Source organism: Trichomycterus rosablanca, chromosome 18, assembly GCF_030014385.1.
Source record: "Trichomycterus rosablanca isolate fTriRos1 chromosome 18, fTriRos1.hap1, whole genome shotgun sequence".
NCBI classification, from domain to species: domain Eukaryota; kingdom Metazoa; phylum Chordata; class Actinopteri; order Siluriformes; family Trichomycteridae; genus Trichomycterus; species Trichomycterus rosablanca.
In genome coordinates, this window is record NC_086005.1 from 5,738,265 (window position 1) to 5,756,797 (window position 18,533).

Below are 18,533 nucleotides of genomic sequence, written 5' to 3' on the forward strand. Positions count from 1 at the left end.
GTGCCCTAAGTAGGGTGTACAATCCTCCGTATCACGGCATTTCTAGGGAGCCTAAGTAGAGTATATGAAACCATTTAGGTTGGAGCCACTGATCCACCATACTGTTTGAGGATGGCCGCTGCAATGGGTGTAAATAAGCAGGGCAGCTCAGCATCGATGGAGCAATGTATCCGACATGGCAGAGGCGCCACTGGTAATACAGTAAAGGTACAATTATTTACATTTATAAAATGTTTAAGCATGCTTTGGAGGCTAAAACGTCAGCTAGGTGAAACGTTTTTGTTGGTTCGGTTAGTCAGATGATACTGTCGGGCGTCGCTATCTCGCAATGTTTTGTATTGGCGTTTTTCTTTTCCTACCTGTTTTGTGTAAGGCCCGCCTCTGATCTGTGATTGGCTGATATCTAAATATTGCCACAATTATCATTGGTTTATTGATCACTAGGCAATCATAGGCCAGCAGGCCAAAGTCAATAACAAGTCGTTGTACAGCGGGGCGGGATCTGGTTGAAAACAGGTAGGAAAATAATGCTATTTTCGCAAGCTAATGTTTATAAATTTCAAATTTTGAAATGCTTTTTGTTTAAGACGCTTTAGACAGCACACCCAATTCATCTTTTATTTTGATTTGTAATAAATCTAGCATTTGTATTTGCATCTCTAGTTTATTTGTGTTTTGCACCGACATGAAGCTAGTTCAGTAGCTGAATGTCGGAGTAGCCATCGCCGCTTATAAAATGCAGTGCTAGATAGAACAGAACAGAACAGTTCTAGCTTCAAAAAACTTGTTAACTGGTTAAACATTACCAGCTGAAATAAATCAGACGTGAATGTGAGCTGTACTAATGGTTTCAAACCCTCTGGGACATTGGTAGTCTAGTTTAGGGCTATTAACTGAAAGGTTGAGAGTTCTAATCCCAGCTCTCCCATGCAGCCGCTTTTGGGCCCTTAAGCAAGGCCCTTAACCCTCTCTAGGGGCGCCGTACAATGTCTGACCCAGACCCGAAGAAAGACATTTTATTGTACATCTGTATATGTATTTATGACAAATAAAGACATTATATTCTATTCCAAATCGTCCAGCAAAATTATTTTGATTCACTGTTGTGAGGTGGAGACACAGTTTGCAAAAGTATTTGATTGTTTTACTGCATTATACAGAATTCAATTATAAACGTATAATTTTATAAATTATAAATGTATACAAACATTTGTGTGGAAATCCTAACCCTAAGCATGGACAATTTTGTATCTCCAATTCACCTCACTTGCACGTCTTTGGACTGTGGGAGGAAACCGGAGCTGCCTGAGGAAACACACGCAAACACGGGGAGAACATGCAAACTCCAAACAGTTTTTTTCTTTTTAGTTTCTTAACAACAATAGATCTATAAGATCTTTGTAAGGAAGAACATCAGTAAATCAGTATAGTATAATTAGACCTCTTGTTTGCTTGGTTGCCTCACAGGTTTTGGAGTGTGGAGTGTGTGAAGACGTCTTTTCACTGCAGGGAGATAAAGTGCCTCGGCTTCTGCTGTGTGGCCACACTGTCTGCCATGACTGTTTGACCCGTCTCCCTCTTCATGGCAGGGCAGTGCGGTGCCCTTTTGACAGGCAGGCTACTGAACTCGGTAAGTGAAGATTACAAATAAAAAACAACAGCAATGCTAAACTCAAAATACCCTTCTATCTAACATTATTTGCTTATTTAAAAGTATTATGCAATGGTTGTCATTTGCATCCTTTCTGCCTGGGTTGAGAACAGGCCCAGCTGTAATTAAGCAAAACAAACTGATCAAGTTTACGTGGGCTCACTGTGTTATCCAAATAATGTGTGTTGGTACTTCCCTGTTACAGCCAATCAGGACTACTACAGAATAAAGCAGATGCAAAGATGCTTTTGATGTAATATTTGGAGAGGGAAGGTGGAATCCTGTTCTTGAATCTATAATAATAGATTATTGTTTTGCTCATCTGTGTCCTACAATCTAAATCTAATCATCCCCCCTTCTTTGCTCATTCACTCCCACAAGATATTAAGTTACAAGTACAAACCTTGGAGAGTGAATACTAATGTGCTTCTTTTGATATTCGTAAAGCAGCTTATAAAACAGCATATGAAAGATCAGTATGTCTGGGAACGGCAAATAACTGCCCCTCAAATACAGTTGCAACTGACTAGTCTTGTTCTTAGTTGATGCAGGAGATGGAAATGACACCCCTATACGTTTTAACAGTCTTTATGGTTACATACTTTGATGTCATTGTGTTTTCTCTTTCCTTTCTCAGGGGACTCAGGAGTATGGGGCCTGAAGAAAAACTTTGCTCTGCTGGAGCTTCTTGAACGGTTACAGAATGGTGCCTCCAATCAGTCAGGCATGTCAGAGGACACTTTGCGAGAGATGGGAGAGGTTGGTACATGTGTCTTTTTCTATGCATCTGCATATTAATTAATTAACAGTGTGATGGCTTGTTTTTTAATAAAAACATTAATTTAATTATAAATGCAATTTGAAAATAGATGTAGCTCATACATTCCTGTTGTTTTGCATTTTGTTAATATTTTAAGTCTATATTTTTGTATGGGATACTAAATGCTTTTTTTATTGGGTTGTTTTAATTAGCCTGTAGCTGTTATGAATTGATATTATGATGCACACTGTTCCATTAAAACCTCTCATTATCTTATAATTGTGACTAATGCTTTGTTCTCTGTGTCCTGCAGTGTATAATTCGCTGTGATGAAGATGAAAGTCACACCGCATCCATGTACTGCACTGTGTGTGCCACTCATTTATGTGCAGAGTGTTCTCAGCTCACGCACTCGACCCGCACTCTGGCCAAACACCGGCGGGTACCACTGGCAGACAAGCCTCATGAGAAGACCCTGTGCTTGCAACACCAGGTTCATGCCATTGAGTTTGTCTGCCTGGAGGAGGGCTGCCAGCCAGGCCCACTTATGTGCTGTGTCTGTAAAGAGTACGGCAAGCATCAAGGACATAAGGTACTCCTGAAGCAAAGTGCCTTAAACATAAGAATTATTATTTTATTTTTTTACATTGTTGTGTATATTGGACCAAAAACCAAAATATGTGTGTGATTATCTATAATTTACTACAAATGTTGTTGTTGTCATTGTGCAAAACACAAAAAATCTAATGCATTAATTCATATATTATTTCATTCTACCATTTAGATGAGCAGATGAATGTCATCTCAATAAGTTAATGTCTTTAATATTTTACTTACTGATCGATATCAAAACTCTTTTTATTAATTTTCTTCCAGCATGCAGTTTTGGAAGTTGAGGCCAACCAGATCCGGGCCTCAATTCTGGACATGGCACACTGCATCCGCACCTTCACAGAGGAAGTTTCAGAGTATTCCAGGAAGCTAGTGGGCATTGTGCAGCAGATTGAGGGAGGTGAACAGATTGTGGATGATGGCGTAGGCATGGCCCACACAGAACATGTAAGAATAAGCTCCAAACACACAGGGAAAAGCCTAACAGTCTGTTTGTATGTTTGTCTTCTTTTATTAGTGGACATTTTTATTGTGTTTCAGTCAGCTCAGCTCCCCAGAATTAACATTGTAGAATAAACTAGGAGAAGCATGTGCATAGTACAGTGTAGAATGTAATAGAGTGTAGTGGTTGTATCAAAGCAGTCAGCTGTCTATAAAAATGCTCAAAATGAGTTCAGAATATTTTACACTTAAATGTGTAACTTTAAACTCTGACTGAATACAATTCAGGCAATTGAGTGTTAAGGGTTTTACTCAGGGGCCCAACAATAGCAACTTGGCCTTGGTGGGTTTGAACCAGCAACCTTCTGATTACTAGTCCAATACCTTAACCACTGAGCCACCACTGCCCTAAATAAAACATGCAGAAGCTAAATGTCTGAAGCTAAAATTTAGGTTTAATGCCATTACTTGCAATGTGTAGACAATGTGAAAGCTTATCATACTGCAGTAGTTCTTTGTTTAGCAATGGACACTTAATCAGAGGAGTTTTAGACTGCCTGATTATTTCTCTGTAGCTATACTGTATAGTAATCATTTACTTTCCTTCTTCTGTGTTTTTTACCCTCCTTCTCCCAGATTCCGGGGACAGCAGAAAATGCTCGGTCCTGTGTGCGTGCATACTTCGCTGACCTGCACGAGACGCTCTGCCGCCAGGAGGAGATGGCACTCAGTGTAGTGGATGCCCACGTCAGGGAGAGGCTCATCTGGCTCCGGCAGCAGCAGGAGGACATGACCATCCTTCTGTCTCAGGTGTCCACTGCCTGCCTGCACTGCGAGAAGACACTGCAGCAGGTACACATGTTACAAACAAGTCTGGTTACATGCCAGAAAGAGAACAGACAGACAAAACCGACAATGATTACCCCGACTTTTATTAATTATCATTTCATTAAATATAATTTAAAAAAAAACTAGGTGAAACACTGTTGCACCTAAAACACACATAATGGTAAATTGATCATTTATCAGCCCAACATCTCACCAAAGTATTTCTCATGCAGAATATTAAAACTCAGTGTAATCTGTTCTAAATGTTTAATAAAGTGGACCATATATTGTGAGCACAAAGCATGTAGTAACTGCTTTTTTGTACTTTCAATTTTGTGGTGCTGATTGTAAACTCTCTCTCTCGAACAGGACGACTGCAGGGTTGTGCTGGCAAAGCAGGAGATCAACAGACTACTTGAGAGTCTTCAGAAACAGCAGCAGCAGTTCACCGAGATGGCTGACCATGTTCAGCTAGATGCAGGCATTCCTGTTACATTTACAAAGGTGAATACCAGCAGTAAACATTGTCCATTTGCTTGCATTTGTTTGTTATTCTGATAGCGTTCTTTCCACACCGTGAACATGCCTAAACTACCACTGCTTGATCAAATGCTCAAATAGTGGAATAATACTTATTAGCATAACAATGTGCAGCATGGTGCTGATTAGACAGAGCTTTTTTAAAATTCTATTTATACATTTTCTTCTGCTCACTGCTGCAGACACCTACCCTGACTGAGGAGGGCCGTGCCTAACACATGCCTCCTCTGACACATGTAGTAGCCAACCAATTGTTTTCACCTGCACGAGGCAAGTTCACACATTAGTATTGCGGCAAGTCATGCCATCATTCGCCATCATTCCCTGTTTGTGCAGTCGTCATAGACCAGCCTGCAGAGGCTGCACTTGCAGTAGAATCCCTTCGGCTCCCTCACCCTCAGATATAACCAGTAATGTCTGTGTAGTCATCCAGCTGGCTGATAGCAGAGTTGAGTGGTGGTAGGATAAGCACATTAGACTGCTGCACCACAGAGCACCTGAATAAACAGAGCGTTTAAGTAAGATAAGCATTACTTCAGTAATTCAGATCCTTACAGGAAATGTTTATGAATTAAATTGCTTTTTAGGACAACCGTGTGCATATCGGCCCCAAAATGGAAATCCGGGTGGTGACATTGGGTTTGGATGGCGCTGGTAAAACGACCATTCTGTTCAAACTAAAGCAGGACGAGTTCATGCAGCCCATACCAACTATAGGTAAAACCATACTGAGAAATACATAGTTTAAGTTTAAGTTAACGTTGGATTAGATCATGATATTTACTTAATCTTTGTGGTTTGTGAATTTCAGGTTTTAATGTGGAGACTGTTGAGTACAAAAATCTAAAATTCACCATCTGGGATGTAGGAGGCAAGCATAAACTCCGGCCTCTTTGGAAACATTACTATCTGAACACACAAGGTAACTCTGAGGGCTATTTATTCAGAAACATTTACCAAGCATTTATTTGACATACAACCCTTCTTTTGAATATATACTGACTTTCACACCACATGTTTTCAAACTGAATCAATCTTAGATGTTCTAGAGCCCAGAGAACATGGCTGTTTCTGGCACTGATATATGGCATCCACTTTGCATAGCGGAGTCTTAACTTGCATTTGTAGATGCCAGGAAGAACTGTGTATAATGACTCAGGTCTTTTTATTATAGGTATTTTATTAATAATATTAGTTAGTATACAGTATTATAATATGAATTGCATTGTGTAAAAAATAAGTAATGGCTTTTTTTTAAATACTAGACAATCTGTATAAGCATGATAATGATGACTGAATAATTTTAATGCTTGGTTTGCAGCGGTGGTGTTTGTGATTGACAGCTGTCACAGAGACAGATTAATGGAGGCTCACAGTGAGCTGGCCAAACTGCTGACTGAGAAAGAGCTGAGAGATGCTCTACTGCTCATCTTTGCCAACAAACAGGTGTGACACAAACAACAGCTTAGGATTCCCAAACTCTTGGAAATATATATTTTGTTATACTATTATTATTTTTATTTATTATGCACCCCCAATTTTAAGGGACAATGGGTACAGTGGATTGGTAATTGGCAATTTTTATACACCAATCTACACTTAATTAACCATAATGAAAAAGTAAAAACATGTTTTTAAAGCTAAAAACACATTCGTAAAAGCATTAAACCCTTTTCTTTGTACTTTGTAAAAGCTCCTTTGGCAGTCTCTTTTTGATACTTTTTGCACACATGGATTTGGGCAGTTTATGGCCCCAATCCCAGACAAACTAAGGAGGTTTGTGCCTAAAGGGGTATCTGGTGTAAAACTGTGCCAAGGCAGACATGCGTACCAGAATGATCCACTGTGGCGACCCCTAAATATGGGAGCAACTAAAAGGAAAACAGAATCCCATCCCTCAAACATTTATTGTCAAACTGAATGGTGTGCAAACTGCCATCTTCTGGTCTCTCTGCAGGGGTCCAACAGGGTTTAGGCCTCTCAAGGACATTTAAAGCCTTGCACCAAAGCCAACCCAGTGTAGTTTTGGCTGTATGTTTTGGGTCATTGAAGTGTTAAAAGGTGAAGGTCCCCCCAGTCTGAGTTTGAGCCGAGGTGGAGATATTTTTTTCAAGGATGTTCCTGTAGTTGCTTCAGTCTTGCCATTTTTCCATAATGGACTAATAAAAGATAAATCCACGCAAAGTGTGAAAGTCCAAAACTAATTACCTTAATTTTTTTTAGCAGAATCGATAAATTCATGGGTATGATCACGAGCTTACTCAGTGTATCCTCTTTGCAGGACGTATCCGGTGCTGTGTCTGTGGAGGAGATGACTGAGCTGCTGAGCCTACACAAGCTGTGCTGTGGTCGGAGCTGGCACATCCAGGGCTGTGATGCACGCAGCGGCACAGGCCTCCATGAGGGTCTGGACTGGCTCTCACGCCAGCTGGTGGCTGCTGGAGTTTTGGATGTGGCCTAATGGAGTGCTGACTCTCCAGAAAAGTAAAGGTGAAACGGGACTATTGTAACATGGCAAGCACCGAATTAAAGCTAGTAGGGATGACATCAACTTGGGATTGGACACTTGCAGGCTTTCACTCATTCTCAGCATTTGAAATTAGCATTAAAAATAAATGCCATGGATATGCTAATATTGCAAGCAGTGAACGAATGCCAGAAAGTGATTTCATTGATCAAATCTGACAGAACTGGTTTATGCTTGATGGAAAAAGGTTTCGGAAAGCTGCCAGTGAAGAACTTTAGGTAGTCTGAGGCAGGAACATGGGGAGGAGTGTATAAAAGAGCACATTGTAGATGTGTTAAAACCAGGGGCATATAGTCTTTCCATGAAGGTTTGATTAGGTCAAGTAGATAAAACTGATCTAATTAGAAGCACCTATTCAACCTTAGTGACCCTTTATTCGCCCCTGTGTGCTAGTATGTTTTAATGGAGAAGCTCGTGTTTAAAATTTCGTCTTGGACAAGATCATTTCAAAACAAAAGAAATATCCTAATTAACACTTGTTAATTGACTCCACATTTATTTAATTTTTTTCTTAACATTTCTTAGCCTATTAATAATCCAACAAGTTAGAAGTAGTGTTAAATAAAGCAAGTTTATTTGGAATTTAAAAAAAAGGGCAGCCTAAGACAGTTCAGTTTGGGAAAACCTCTTCTCAACCCAGAAGTGGCTCAGAGATCCCACACTGTGTTTTAAAAAGTCAGTCGTAGGTTGCGAGTTATAGCACCATTAGTTTAGTCATGATTTGGCAACCTACTTAATACCATTTTTGATGTTTATATTCAGAATGCTGCATAGCTGCCTCAATAACAGTAATTTTGTCTCCTCAAAGCAGCTGAATTCTTAGCCATGTGTCGACTGGCTAACATGTGAGATTGCATGTCAAGGTCATGTTTCTGAACTTATTTGAAGTTATTGTGAACCTGTTCAGATGGAAACATAAACCAGGCTTTAATTCAGGCTCTTATCCATTGTTAGTTACATTTAGGAACAGGTCTGTTACATCCCTCACTCTTTGATCATTGAGCCACTGTAATGTTAGTCTCACCACCTCAGTGCCCTTAGCTGGGTGTGTGTTCATAACTGCCAGTGGTTTCTAATTCTTTTAAAGCCATGAACAAAACTACCATCACCAAATCTTTGTCTATATTCATTGTAGTTTTTTACATTTAATTATAGTCTGTGTACTTTTGTGCACAATAGTTTCATTTACACAGTTTAACATATTGGAAAAACTAAATTTAACAAAATATGACATGCAAAATATTTTAGTTATTAAAATGTGCATAAAGAGGTCAGGGTTATGGCAGGAAACACTGGTAGCAGGGTGAGTTTTTACCCTAGAAAGTTACTAACTGCAGCTTTACATTTCTTCGTTTCATTTACTTTCCTTATTCTGACAATTATTCAGATATTAGTTCATAATCACGTTCTGTTCCAAGTTTCCAAAGTGTGTGTACAAGTAGTTATCACAGAATAGGAACTAATATCTAATGTTGCATAAGGTAAAACATTACCATGGTGGTATTTGTGGTGTGTACTGAAAACTACTAGTAGGATGCCATAAATTCTGCAAAGTTTTTGGTTGATGTTGGTTGAAAGTTAGGTTTTTAAAAAATAATTATCATACTCAGCTTTATTGTCATTCAAAATTATTAAAGAAAACTAAAAATAGTTAGACAGAACACATACGCTACAAGATCAAAACCGTCTCCCGGAGATGCAGCAGAACTATTAGTGATTACAGTGTGACAGTAGCCTACATTAAGGTAAAGCCCCTGACTTCATGTTACCTGGTTGTGTTTTTTAAAGTATTATCTGAGTTTTGCTTGAAAAAATGAATTTGTAATATTTATTTATTGCAGTTTGTGGTCTTTTAAAAAACTTGTGTAGGTATGAAAATGTTTGTGTTACATGAACTATTGTTACTGCTTATTTATAGCTTGAAAGGCTGTTAGGATTTCATAAAACGTTTTTATTTGGAGTGTAATTTTGCTGTGCTTGGAGGAATGAAGATGCTTAAAATCAGCCCATTTATCAAATAGCTTTTAGTAAGATAAAGGTCACTTTTCACAGCTGATGCCTAGAAGAACATGCTCAAAAGAACAAGTACAGACTGCTTTAAAAATAGCTTCACAGTAATGTTACTTTTTTTTTTTTTGCTTTGGGTGATTGAAACCGCTAACTGTTTTAAGGAACCAGCCGTTGGTTTAATGATGTTTCTCTCATTGCTATGTATTGTTGAACTTGGAGAGCATGTGTGAAGTGTGTCCCTCATTCTTGCAAGAGGACTTCCGAGTATAAACATTATACTAATTAATAAGAGTTTTAGGATCCTCCAAAAAGCACAGTGCATGTCTACACGTCTGTGAACTTGGCCATGGCTTTTGGTAAAAATACTCATTGTTATCATACATAACGGCAACAAAATAATCAGTATGTCTCTGCATCTCTGAATACAACTGTTTGTGGAAAAAAGTCTCTTTATTATATAAAACAGTGACATGACAGTCCAGCTGGTGTTTGATTTATTTAATGGTAATGTTAATGATGCTGATGTCCTCATATGGTTTGTCGGTTTTAGGGTTGACCTTTACATTTGAAATCCTCTGAACCACCTCCATTCCTTTGGCAATCCGTCCAAAAACTGTGTGCTTGTTGTCCAGCCATGGCTGTCAGAAAACACAGATTAAAAGGACCATTAGTACCAAACTGTACCGGATCAACTAACAAGCGTTTTCTTAATTTTTTGAGTTCGGTGTACAATTTAAAATGTAGATATTGCTATTTCTTAACATGCGTTTAACTCAAACTAAATTTTATTTTGCCAAAAAAGTTTTTCTTACTGTACAGGAACTTCAACTGCCTCAGGTAATCATAGACTGCATAATTAAAATTGTATAGTGTGAGCAGTACAAAAACCCTAAAACCATATTGCACTAGCCCACTACAGTTAAGTTATTGAGTTCAAATGCTATCAGCTGCCACAAAGACATGACATGATTGGCTATGTCCTGAGAGTCCACCATCAACCAAACTATGTGCAGGGGCCTTGACCAGCCAGCAGAGACCATTACTGCTGCAGAGATGAGGCATCCCTGTTTACCCATTGTTTCCTGCCTACAGACACCCAGCCAATGGTTAAGATTCAAATTGTAGAGCCAAGCAGTAGTGGGCCAAAAACAACCCTTGTAGAAAAATCTAGGGTGTGTGTTTGTGTGTATATATCATATGTGTTCCGTATATGCACAATATTTACTTCTGACATCCATTTTGCTAGCACATGGTTTTAAAAATGTAACGTTCAGACAGCAAAACTGTTAATGAGTGATGATATCTAGGTAATGGAAAGCTGAAAATATTCCTTTACATTTTCCACTCACTGTGACGTGTGTGAGTGCACTAGATGCTTTCTGCACTGCTCATAAAAATTAGTGAGACACTTACAGTGGGAACCACAGTGATGAAGAACTGTGAACCATTGGTTCCTGCTCCTGCGTTGGCCATGCTGAGTGTGTATGGCCGATCGTGTCTCAAGGTAGGGTGGAACTCATCCTCAAATTCACCACCCCAGATACTTTCTCCTCCCATTCCTGTCCCTGTGGGGTCTCCGGTCTGGATCATAAAACCCTGTAAAAATGATCACATGCAGCTTTATTAGTGATTAATATAATGTCAATAAACAACAGCTGTAATGATAATAGCATTTTGCAAGATGCTTCAGTTTCACTTAAGCCTGCTGTATATTTAATTCAAAGCGTCTTGTGTGTGAATGATTTTTTAAGAACAGGAGCTTTTTAGCTGTCTGTCAAACAATGTACCATGTAATATATAAGCAAAAGTGTTAGGTAAATGCCTTTTTTAATTTTGGCATATTTTTAAGCTTTGTCATGCACTCAAATAACGATCCAAAATATTTTTACAAATGCTCTTTTTAAGTGTAAATGTATTATTTTATGTTCAACACTCCACTGGCCCGTAATGTAACTGTTGCTTGTGGACATTTGTGGCTCAAATACCAGGATCATCAACATCTTACACATATATGCTGTGGATACCTTGATTACACGATGGAAGATGTGGTTATTGTAGTAACCATTCCTGCTATGAACACAGAAGTTCTCCACTGTTTTGGGGCACCTGAAAATCAGGATATAACACAATAAACATAAAAGTAACAGCAGAATGCATGTATTCCTATACAACACTTAAAACTGAAATAGGCTGAAATACATACTCCACAGGAAACAGTTTAAGGTGGATGTCTCCCATGGTGGTGTGGATGATGGCACTGTCCGAGATCCTCTTTGGTCCTTCTGCCTGTGTGGCAGCCATGACCTCCTCCTTTGATGGCTTCTCGTTAAAAACGTCCCGGTCCGAGTCTGCGCTCTTGGTATCTTCTGGTTCCCGCTTTGTGAACTGGGGTTGGGGGAGGTTGGAAATAAGTGATGGGTTTGGATTGTCAGGGTGGAAAGGTTCAAAGAATTGTGGTTAATCAGCGAAGGCGTGTCTGAACACATGACTACTTCTTTTAAACAATTATTTACATGTAAAATGCTGGTAGCAAGTCACAGAGAGAATAACACCATTCATATCTAATAATTATCACATATGTCAGAAGTTTTGGTATTTTAAGGGATTCAGGTAAATAGTTCGGTGTTTTGTGTGGATCTTTACAAACTTTTGAGGTTTTCCTTCTAACTACTGTTCCTTCGACAGCAAAAAGTGACAGCGAGATGTAACCCAAGACCCAATGTTAATATATAGGTTACCTTTTATAATTAGAGTATAAAATGGACATTGGCAGAATCTAGATGGGCAGTAATGTCAGACAGAAGCAAAAACAAAGACTTCTGTTCCACTACTTGGTAGACACACACATTTCTTACACATTCAAACCCGTTTCCTGAAGAACAAATGTTGGTTTACCATGTAGAAGCGATTTTTTTTGAAGGCTGTGCAGAAGATGGTGGGGTCAGGATCGCTGCTTTCTAGAGCAGGGTTATCAGACACCTTCATCTCGATGGTGGGTGCTGCCTTTAAGGTTTTGGCAATCCCCTGGAAGAGACTCAACTGTACAACACGAATATTCTCCTGCTTCCCAAAGATCCTCACACACCTGAAAAGATGCAATATGATGTTTTAAAGAAGGCTTTATTCACGTTGCCGAAATCGTCAAGTCCCGTATTACACTATAAAATGTCTTATCATTTTATAATAGCACGTTTAATATTTAATTTCGTCCTTCATGCATTCACACACTCTCACCTGTTTGTCTCCACGTTGATGGCCTTGATGCCCAACATGGTCCCATAAAGAACAAAGTGTCCCGTCTCATCAAAAATGATGTTAGTGAGTCGGATGCCGTCCACCTTCTCCAATTCTCTCTCCACAGCCATTCTGCGGCCAAACTCCATGTCGGGCAGCTGTTGTCTCATTTGCTGCAGCTCGGTGAACATCTGCTCATACACAAAAACAAGAAATGCCGAACATAATATTACATTCAAAGAAACAGGCCCTATGAAGCTGGATTTTTGTAGTGTCTAAAATGAAATTGAACTTTATTTTAAATAATATGTGACGTACTTTGAAGAACTCGGGTGGTGCAACGGTGAAGTTTGTTAGTCCACTACCCCGAGATCCAGGGTTTAAATGGCCAACAACCTAGTCATTGAGAGGTGCTGCTTTAAGTGCCGGTCCCAAGCCCAGATAACAAACATTGCATCAGGAAGGGCTTATTTTATTGGGGCTATGGACAGCCACCACACTTCCCCCACACCACAAAACATGATCACAAACAGTTTATATGATAAATCATCATATAAACTATTATAGTTTACTATAAATATTATAATTTATGATAATTACTGTTAAAACATTGACAAAATAATTTCATGTATGAGCTAGTATTTATATATTGTGTGATGTGAATCTGATCTATCTATAGGCCTGCATGTTTAAACTACAGCAGGTTACTTACAGTTAGGGATTCATCGAACACCCTCATCAGTTTTCCAGTCAGGAAGCGGAAAATCCTCACTTTGCGGTCAGCTGCGATGGTGGCCATTTTCTTTCCGTCATGAGAAAATGCCAGACTGGTGGAATACGTTTTACATTTGGCAAACTCGTACAAGTCTGTGTCTGTTTTATACTCCCATTCCACCTGTCTGGGGAACTTAAAATCACTCGGCAGACCAGTCCAATACTCTATCATTCCTGCTCTGTCCGCAGACACAATAACACGGTATTTGGGATTCAGACGGATCTGAGCCAGTGGAGATGAGTGCAGTTTGTCGAACGTGTGCAGTGGCTGATTGTTTCCTCGTCCGTCGTAGACGTGTATCTTTCCTGTGGATTTCTCAGAGCAAGCCACGGTGGAGATGGCATCACCTGGATTGTAGATCCACTCACACTGGCCAGGGTGAAACCTAAATACGAAAAGACATGAAAAAATTAATAATAAACCACTGCCATGCAAGTAGTCATTTTCCTGCTTAATTAGAAAACTGGAAAAAAATTATCTTACCCAAGTTTGAGCATGTTGATCATATCAAAGTTGACAACATCAAATACTTTCATGGCTTGATCATCACCAACAGTGCAGAGGAGTGCCCCCTCAGCACTCACCGAAATACACTCAATCACACCTACAGATCAGGATGGTAAAGTCAGATTAACAGTATTTATTACTACAACATTAAAATATGACAAACAACAAGAGGAAAAACTCACTAAGGTGACTACGGAAGTGCTTGACAAACTCTATTCCCTCGTCTTCTTTCTTCTTCCAAAATTTTACATGGCCGTCTTGACTTGCTGTGATGACGAAATCTGTTCTGTTGAAGAAAAAATGCATTAATCGCTTTGTCACTTATTACTGTCTGTAAAATGAGGCAAACTGTAGTTGCAACAGACTTTTGGATGCCGTTTAGAATTTCTGTGTAGCTGCCGACAAGAACATGGTCATCTCAATCATAATGCTATTGCAAGTTCAGCTGGCACAAACATTTTCCCTACACACAGTTATTGACATTATCTATGCCTATCTCTCTCTCTATTATTTTTATTTCAATTTATATTCACCTGACACCTTAGATTATTAAAGCCCAACTTTGCCAAACACAAGCCAAGTTTTTTTTTTTTTTTTTATGCAAGTGTCAACCTTTCTCCCCCTTCAGCAGAGGCACACCCCCTGCTCTACATAAACACAGTTAATCACACATTACATTTACAGAAACCTGTGGAATTAACTTACTTAGAGCATGCGATATGGGTGATTACATCCCTGTGCATGTAGCTGCGTTCATACATGGCTGCAGACGGCAGGTTATCCAGGTACACTCGTTCATACTCGAGCACTGCAAAAGAAAAAGTAATGGTTAATAAGCAAAATTACATTAAAGTGGTTATACCATCAGGCCACAATATTATTCTATGTTCCAATGTCTCAGTGTCCCATACAGTTTAGCCTAATTATTTGAGGAATTAGTTTTGGATTATGTAGGTCTGTTCACATAATGTGATAAAATTCTAAACGAGCCTCTATAAGCAGTAAAGGAGAGACATTACAGTAGCATATGCTTATGTGGAACAAAACAGCACTGTGTGGATTTCTGTTAACACTACAAGTCACCATGGTAAGGAAATGATTGATTGATTAATTGATTGATAGAGGGATTTAACAGCTAAGATAGACAGATAGATACTTTATTGATCCTGAAGGAAATTAAAGCCCCAGTAGCATTACAACACAGACAGTAACAGTACAAAACAAAAGCAAACAGAAAAACTAGAGCTGAGTAGTTCACATAGTAGTAGTTTACATATAACGGATAACTGTAATGACTTTGCAGGAGGTATAGTTTCAGTATAAAGTTAGACTTAATAGTAATTAAATTATTAAATAGCAAAGTGACGTGACAAATATTGCACAATGAGTTGGGCCAATATAGCCGTATACATACATACATACATACATACACACACACACACACACACACACACACACACACACACACACACACAAAACCAAACACATCTATTCACATATGCAAATACATACACACACATACATACATGTGTATGTACATACATGTTAAACAAATGTGTTAAACAAAATGAGTTTTCTGTTAACATTATGACACTCATTTGTATTTACTATTTATATTGGTATAATGAACGTAGTGTTCCAGACACTAGCTCTGTATCACTCCGCGGCACTATTTTTTATCCAACGTTTTTAACAGTCAACTTGTCTTCGGTCGCAGTAGCACTGAATCGGCTGTCGGTGAGCATGTCACACCAATCATTACTCAAAACCAAAGAAAATCTTTTAGGGGTCGGGTTTTATTCGCCAGTGTAACGCCGGTGTTTCTGCATCCTCACACTCACCTGTATGTGCAAACAACGTGCGCGGAATCTACAAGAAATGCACGGAATACCGTGACACGTACGTTACGTAAAGAAATAGCATTATATTTAGTACAGCAACGGTACAATGTTTGGTACATTGCAGCTAAATGTTAACGTTAAGATTTTTCCATTTAAAGTTGTAAAAACTGAGATAAGTAAAACAAAACCCTATGCTATTGTTAAACTGTGCGGAAAACTGTGACCTTATCCTACAGGCTAACTGCTACGCTAACTTTGGCTAATTAAATCCTAGAACAAGCTGTTTACCTTTTCTCTTTTTAGTTTGTACAGCCTCAGCAGGCATGGGTCCAACCCACGCTCCATCATCCTCCTCTTCTTCATCCTTTACTCCCTTTTCTTCCTGTAATTTGCGCTTATTTTTCAAACTTTCATCCTGGATTTCTGAAGCCATTTTCTTTCAAACACAGGTTTCCTCGGCGCTTCTCAGCTCTGGAGCTGCAGCCTGAAGCGCCCCCTGTTGATAGGGAGAGAGAACAGCGCTCTCGTCTTACGGACAAAAGTTTGCGGACAAAACAATGTGCATTAACTTGGAGTCGTCACGCTGTCTCGCTTGATGCTATAACAGCCTTCACTCTTGTGGGAAAACCTTCCTCTGGGTTTAGGAATATGACTGGAACAAGAGTTTTCAGGGTGTTTTCATACTTGCATCATGTCTAAGTATAACGTTAGTAGGCTACTATAATAAGTGCAATAATACTCGTCACTTTATTATTATTATCAAATCAAATCACTTTATTGTCACTTTACATTAATACAGGTGTGAAAGGTGAGTGAAAGTTTTGGGTGCATAGTCCCTCACAGTTGCAATACACATTAATTACAAAAAATATACACATTAACTTACATAAAACTTGTATAAAACTTGTGTAAAACTAGCACCATTTGTTCAATATATACAGGTATTACAGGTATTATCTAATACAGTGTATCACAAAAGTGAGTACACCCCTCACATTTCTGCAGATATTTAAGTATATCTTTTCATGGGACAACACTGACAAAATGACACTTTGACACAATGAAAAGTAGTCTGTGTGCAGCTTATATAACAGTGTACATTTATTCTTCCCTCAAAATAACTCAATATACAGCCATTAATGTCTAAACCACCGGCAACAAAAGTGAGTACACCCCTTAGTGAAAGTTCCTGAAGTGTCAATATTTTGTGTGGCCACCATTATTTCCCAGAACTGCCTTAACTCTCCTGGGCATGGAGTTTACCAGAGCTTCACAGGTTGCCACTGGAATGCTTTTCCACTCCTCCATGACGACATCACGGAGCTGGCGGATATTCAAGACTTTGCGCTCCTCCACCTTCCGCTTGAGGATGCCCCAAAGATGTTCTATTGGGTTTAGGTCTGGAGACATGCTTGGCCAGTCCATCACCTTTACCCTCAGTCTCTTCAATAAAGCAGTGGTCGTGTTAGAGGTGTGTTTGGGGTCATTATCATGCTGGAACACTGCCCTGCGACCCAGTTTCCGGAGGGAGGGGATCATGCTCTGCTTCAGTATTTCACAGTACATATTGGAGTTCATGTGTCCCTCAATGAAATGTAACTCCCCAACACCTGCTGCACTCATGCAGCCCCAGACCATGGCATTCCCACCACCATGCTTGACTGTAGGCATGACACACTTATCTTTGTACTCCTCACCTGATTGCCGCCACACATGCTCGAGACCATCTGAACCAAACAAATGAATCTTGGTCTCATCAGACCATAGGACATGGTTCCAGTAATCCATGTCCTTTGTTGACATGTCTTCAGCAAACTGTTTGCGGGCTTTCTTGTGTAGAGACTTCAGAAGAGGCTTCCTTCTGGGGTGACAGCCATGCAGACCAATTTGATGTAGTGTGCGGCGTATGGTCTGAGCACTGACAGGCTGACCCACCACCTTTTCAATCTCTGCAGCAATGCTGACAGCACTCCTGCGCCTATCTTTCAAAGACAGCAGTTGGATGTGACGCTGAGCACGTGCACTCAGCTTCTTTGGACGACCGACGCGAGGTCTGTTCTGAGTGGACCCTGCTCTTTTAAAACGCTGGATGACCTTGGCCACTGTGCTGCAGCTCAGTTTCAGGGTGTTGGCAATCTTCTTGTAGCCTTGGCCATCTTCATGTAGCGCAACAATTCATCTTTTAAGATCCTCAGAGAGTTCTTTGCCATGAGGTGCCATGTTGGAACTTTCAGTGACCAGTATGAGAGAGTGTGAGAGCTGTACTACTAAATTGAACACACCTGCTCCCTATGCACACCTGAGACCTAGTAACACTAACGAGTCACATGACATTTTGGAGGGAAAATGACAAGCAGTGCTCAATTTGGACATTTAGGGGTGTAGTCTCTTAGGGGTGTACTCACTTTTGTTGCCGGTGGTTTAGACATTAATGGCTGTATATTGAGTTATTTTGATGGAAGAATAAATTTACACTGTTATATAAGCTGCACACAGACTACTTTTCATTGTGTCAAAGTGTCATTTTGTCAGTGTTGTCCCATGAAAAGATATACTTAAATATCTGCAGAAATGTGAGGGGTGTACTCACTTTTGTGATACACTGTATATAATATCTATTTAATTCCTAATTTTAAATTTATACTTGAAACCGTTTTATACTTGACACTTTATACTGGAAACTGTACTATAATTAAAACTTTATACTGGAAACTGAACTATAATTGAAACTTTATACTGGAAACTGAACTATAATTGAAACTTTATACTGGAAACTGAACTATAATTGAAACTTTATACTTTAAACT

The 18,533-nt window shown here is 39.4% G+C and overlaps 2 protein-coding genes across 3 annotated transcripts; one reads left to right on the forward strand and one right to left on the reverse strand.

Annotated features, from left to right (window-relative positions):
* The first annotated feature begins 88 nt into the window (after positions 1 to 88).
* trim23 (tripartite motif containing 23) lies at positions 89 to 9,848 on the forward strand. Of its 2 annotated transcripts, XM_063014607.1 has the most exons (11): positions 89 to 207; positions 1,468 to 1,630; positions 2,289 to 2,410; positions 2,725 to 3,003; positions 3,288 to 3,470; positions 4,101 to 4,316; positions 4,662 to 4,796; positions 5,420 to 5,549; positions 5,644 to 5,754; positions 6,154 to 6,278; positions 7,114 to 9,848. In XM_063014607.1, exons 1-11 carry the CDS (start codon positions 112 to 114, stop codon positions 7,291 to 7,293), a joined length of 1,740 nt encoding a protein of 579 aa, XP_062870677.1. In that variant the 5' UTR covers positions 89 to 111; the 3' UTR covers positions 7,294 to 9,848. The 2 variants fall into 2 exon arrangements, with proteins under 2 accessions (XP_062870677.1, XP_062870678.1); XM_063014608.1 differs by lacking the exons at positions 89 to 207; positions 1,468 to 1,630; positions 2,289 to 2,410 and having other exon boundaries at positions 2,741 to 2,850; positions 2,922 to 3,003.
* ppwd1 (peptidylprolyl isomerase domain and WD repeat containing 1) lies at positions 9,801 to 16,159 on the reverse strand. Its single transcript, XM_063014605.1, has 11 exons — positions 16,015 to 16,159; positions 14,591 to 14,693; positions 14,068 to 14,171; positions 13,862 to 13,982; positions 13,316 to 13,763; positions 12,604 to 12,794; positions 12,265 to 12,454; positions 11,573 to 11,754; positions 11,394 to 11,475; positions 10,783 to 10,965; positions 9,801 to 10,007 (listed from the first exon to the last, which is right to left on the reverse strand). Exons 1-11 carry the CDS (start codon positions 16,157 to 16,159, stop codon positions 9,864 to 9,866), a joined length of 1,893 nt encoding a protein of 630 aa, XP_062870675.1. The 3' UTR covers positions 9,801 to 9,863.
* Positions 16,160 to 18,533: the final 2,374 nt, after the last annotated feature.